Source organism: Embiotoca jacksoni, unplaced genomic scaffold (genome assembly GCF_022577435.1).
Source record: "Embiotoca jacksoni isolate LCO1_2020_lvr unplaced genomic scaffold, fEmbJac1.0.p SCAF_12, whole genome shotgun sequence".
Taxonomy (NCBI): domain Eukaryota; kingdom Metazoa; phylum Chordata; class Actinopteri; family Embiotocidae; genus Embiotoca; species Embiotoca jacksoni.
The window spans coordinates 493,115-497,879 of record NW_027185252.1 but is presented as its reverse complement, the minus strand read 5'-3'; the positions used below and the strand labels follow the sequence as shown (position 1 = coordinate 497,879).

The following is a 4,765-nucleotide window of genomic DNA, read 5'->3' as shown; positions in this document are numbered from 1 at the left end:
CGTAATTATTAATCTCTCCTTCTGCAACAAAAGAGTCCAAGTCGACCACGTACGAATGTGTTAAACGATCTTTAAAGGTCACCGTCAGGGTCAAACTCTGTAACGTAGCACCCTCCTGACAAGAGAGTGTTTTTTCCCAAAATATGAGACCATACATTGAATTAACCAACCGACGCTTTTGGGAAGAGCTCAAAGTCAGTGGACGGCACTTCAAGCCCTCTTGATGATGACCTCATCCTGTCGATGAGGAAGACCATGAGATGAAAAACAAAAACAAGCAGGTGTTCCCTCGAGTTCGTGCAGCTGTTAAAGGTTTTTTACAATATGACTTCATGCATCCATATTATTGCATCCATAACCTGGTAGTTTCACAGATGACGCTTTTCCCTACATTTTACTTTGTTTTACTTGTTGTGCAACATGTTTCATGCTCTAAGTTGAATGACTTTACTATTGTTAGAGTTTTTGTTATACAGAGAAGAATTCCCCCCCCCAAAAAAACAAAAAGACGAGGGAGAGGAAAAAATAAAAAGTCGAAAGCCTTGAAGCGTGCGGAGGACATGTTGGTAAGAAGATAATAAGAACTCCGGAGGTCCATTCGGAGGACTAATCTTTGTTCCTCAAATCAAACATAAAAGGCAATTCTCTGTGTTAATGAGCTCAATCAGTCTTCCTAAAAGCTTCAATAATTCATCCGCTCCCAGATCGTCAGACATCCATAATGAATAACACGGTGAATTATTTACAGTCATCTCTCCGTGGCACAACTTACCGACTGACACTGAGTCACCCATTGTGTCTGATGGGGTGGTGTGTGTGTGTGTGTGTGTGTGTGTGTGTGTGTGTGTGTGTGTGTGTGTGTGTGTGTGTGTGTGTGTGTGTGTGTGTGTTTCACAATAACGCCCACAACTAAGAAGTAGTAGTGACATCCTGTTTGAAGAACAACACACTACAAAAACGGGTAATTACAGCATGCTGGTGTGTACTAGCAGCTCCCCCATGAGCACAGAGGAGGGATGTACAGTACGCACTGAAAAACAAAACAAAATCTGAACAACAATTTCTTAGTTGCAAGAAATGAGCAGATAAAATGGACTTTGTTGCTCTGCAGGGCTTAAAGTTCAGGTTGCATCAAAGTTTGTGAAATGCTGGAAAATCCGCCGGATCCACGAAGTATTTCCCAACTCTGTAAACTTTGCTCCGGCAGACCGAGTCAATAAATTCACCCGTCGCCGTTCAGTCCTGGAGGCAGAAAAAAACAAAACACAAACTCGGTGCACATGGCTTCGAGTTCGAGGACGACGCTGACGCTGCTTTGCTCGCTCGCAGGTGATTCAACGTGTTTTTCTTAAATTGTAAAGATCACAAACAGCATGAATAACACCTTTTGTTTGTTTTGCAGTCTTGTGCTCCTCTTCAGCTCAACATGAAACTTTCCTTCAGAGCTGCAGCTCACAAACTGAACTCCTGCAGCGTCTATCAGCTGATATCAAGGTCAAATAGTTCATGTTCATACCCTCAAACACGTGCACATTAATGTAGCTCTCACTGTTTATTGGACAAAAAAAAGAAATCACACCGAGGTGGGAATGAAGTGTTGTCTTGATATCGACCAATAGGAGGCAGCAGAGTGTGTTGAAAACCTGCCGTCCAATTGGAGCACACGACAGACGGCTGCACTGCTGACCTCCGTGAAGAACGTGACCGACACGCTGCACAAACACCAGCTGACGGGTACCACCTTCTTCTTCATGTTTACAGTCTGTTTTTCTGTATTTCCATCTGTTTGCATCTATAACTATTTGTGTGTTTTCGCTCTGATTTAATTAAAGATTATTCTGGACTTTACTTTAGTGGTGCACAAACTTACATTATGGAAACAAAGATTGTTCAAAATAAAATTGCAGAAACAATGTTTAGACTGAAGTAAACTGCAATGATGCCGATGAATATCTTCACACAGTCCAGTCTATCAAAAGTATTATTATCTCTTGAAGTCGAACCCTTATTGGCAAGTTGAAGTTGTTTTTGTTTACCAACTGAAGACTCTCTAAGTCGTGTGTTGTGGTTTCATATCTACAGATGGACTCTTGAAGACCCGGAAATTTCCCTGTGGGATTTATTGGACAAGTTTGATCAGATTTAATGTGGATTTCTTTTTAGCTTTTAACAGAACGGGAGCTTTAAAAATGTTTGCTGATAAACAGAAACTCTCAGAACGGACATCTGAACGGTTTGAATGTTTGATGGCTCTCGTTGATTAAATATTCATGATGATTTACAGACTGCCAGGGTGCCGAGCCCGAGAAGTGCCGCCCGGCCGAGGTGCCCGGTAACGGAGGGCTGGCCTGCGTCACCGTCGCCAGCAGGCGCTTCTGCAAACCGCTCTGCAACCACGTCAGCACATTTATTTATCTGTTTTTAGTATAAAATCTGCATCAGAAGAAACGTGGGAGGATTTTATTTGTTTTTGTTTTTAATAATTTGGATCTTCTTTCACAGGGTTTTGATTTTGGTTTTCTCAGGATGAGTCGCCCGTTCGATGAATGCAGCGAGCAAACGAGATACGAGTGGCAATCTCAGTACGTAGGAGGGAACCGGCTGGCTGTGTGCAACGGTACGGCTGGCCGAAGTTTATTATTAACTATCTGCACGCTGCTCAGATCAACTTTCCTCCGTCCAGTTGTGCTTGATTACATTTTCATGTTGAACTGTCTGTTTAAGGCCACACTTGATGTTCAGATGTAAAGTTACAGTTTTTTCTTTTTTCTTTTCCAGAAGCATCGATTCAAGTTTCTGGAGCAAAGACGGCGTATTTTCCAAAATATCAGGACTGCCTGACGACGAAGAGCAGCAGCCGGCTGGAGAACGACGTCATGGACGGCTTCATCGCCGAGCTGAAGAGTCGAGGCGTTCAGGGAGAACCGCAGTCCGCGTGTTTAGTATGTGGATGAATGTGATATAAGTACGTCAAACATGTCATTAAAGTTTCAATAAATGTGTTCCTGAACCTCAGTTTGCATTCGTAGTTCAGCTTTACATTCGTTGCAAGCTGCAATACCAGCGAGTGCCACTAGAGGTCGGCTCCAAAAAGCCTCCGGCTCCATAGACTCCCATTCAACTTCTCTCATCAAATCCAAAGTGAATAAAATGTGTCCATCAGTTATCTCGGTGTTGTTAGCTAAAGTCACTCCTTCTTATTAGTTTTCTGGAGGTCCATCTGAAAATAATCCCTCATTCATTAGAAAAGAAGATTCAAGAAGACCTGTTTTTGGGGGCGTGTCTGTTTGATTGACAGGCTTGTGGTGCAGTCAGGTTACAGCTATCGGTGGGCGGGACGTAGTATCGTCAGGTTTCCAATCAGATCGGTCAGATCCACCGCTGGCTCCTCCCCCAGCTCGTCCAAATATGGTCACTTCCTGCTCCGAACTATCAAGATGGTGACGGACAGAATCTGAACAAAGTAAACACAACTATCAGTGCAGCAGCCACTTAATAATAGAGACGGATACACCTGCAGGTGTCTCGACTCTCCGTCTGACTTCATCTCACTAATTGTCGCTCACTTTTATGAGCTCCACTGCGAACCGTGGACGAGAGCATCTTTTAAAAATGAGGTTAACCACTCGGCCAAATGGACCGCCGCGTCCGCTCCTCTGTCTGCTCTCACATTTCTTTTTCTTTTTTGCAAACACATCCAGATGAGACTCAGCGCTCTGAGGTCAAGGTCAAACAAAGTCAAAATGAGATTGCAGAATCTCATTAGGTGGCCCATCGACATCGCACGTCATTCTATTAGTAATCACTCTCATCAGAGAGAAGACGACCCGACTGACCCGCTCGTTGCCGGCAGACAGACTGTCTAATCATCAATTATTGAAATAACCGTCTGTGGGCTCGAAGGATTAACAGCTTGTAATGCCACAGATCGTCCAGCAGAGGGCAGCAGACTGAGTCTTTTCTTTTTTCCTTTTCTTGTGATGTTTTCTTGCAGCTTTTTAGTATCTGAATCATCTCCAGCATCCCTCATCGACAGAATATTTCAGATGGTAAAGTGCTCTTAATTTTTTGTGGCAAAAACATAATAATAAAAGTCTGTCATGGCCGGTCTGACCTTGTCCAACACCTTTGTGATGATCTATGAGCCTTCAGACTCGAGATCAGAGGCCGACTTCACAAATAATTTATCATGATAATAAATATCTGCAGTCAGGGTCCAAAAAAATCTGATGGAAATATTTCCTACATCATCAAATACATTTCTGGACAGCAGAATACAAGTGGCTGGTTTTACAATCACACATGAACATCTGGAAAACATTTAGATATCACCAATGTTAAAATATCTATATAATTGATTTGCACTTTAATAGTGTTTTCTTTTATTTTTTTGGGCACTTTTGAAATCAAAATCATTTGAATTACAATAAATGTTATTATGAAGTATTTATTTTACCCAGACGGCATGTTTGCATGTTGCTCAACCCTTTTTCAATCTCTATTTTGCCTCAACACAGATTATAGCAATACTACTCTTTGTACACTAGAGGGCAGTATAAAACCATATTTTGAAATCCTCCCCTTATGCATGTGTGTTAGTTTTGTACAGATGAGTTACATTAAAGAAGCAATAAATTAAATTAAAGCAACTAGTTAAGAGATAGAAAGAGGAAAAGATGGTCAACACATTTCAGCACGGAAATTTTCATTGTGTCTAAACAACAAATATAAAGTAAATATCAAATAGGAAAAAACAATTCTAACA

At 41.8% G+C, this 4,765-nt stretch overlaps 1 protein-coding gene across 1 annotated transcript; it reads left to right on the top strand.

Moving 5' to 3' along the window:
* Nucleotides 1-1,221: 1,221 nt before the first annotated feature.
* LOC138194964 (uncharacterized) lies at nt 1,222-3,015 on the top strand. The gene is made up of 6 exons (XM_069144018.1): nt 1,222-1,329; nt 1,403-1,494; nt 1,620-1,734; nt 2,285-2,397; nt 2,503-2,617; nt 2,779-3,015. The coding sequence occupies exons 1-6, from the start codon at nt 1,281-1,283 to the stop codon at nt 2,952-2,954; spliced, it is 660 nt and encodes a 219-aa protein (XP_069000119.1). The 5' UTR covers nt 1,222-1,280; the 3' UTR covers nt 2,955-3,015.
* Nucleotides 3,016-4,765: the final 1,750 nt, after the last annotated feature.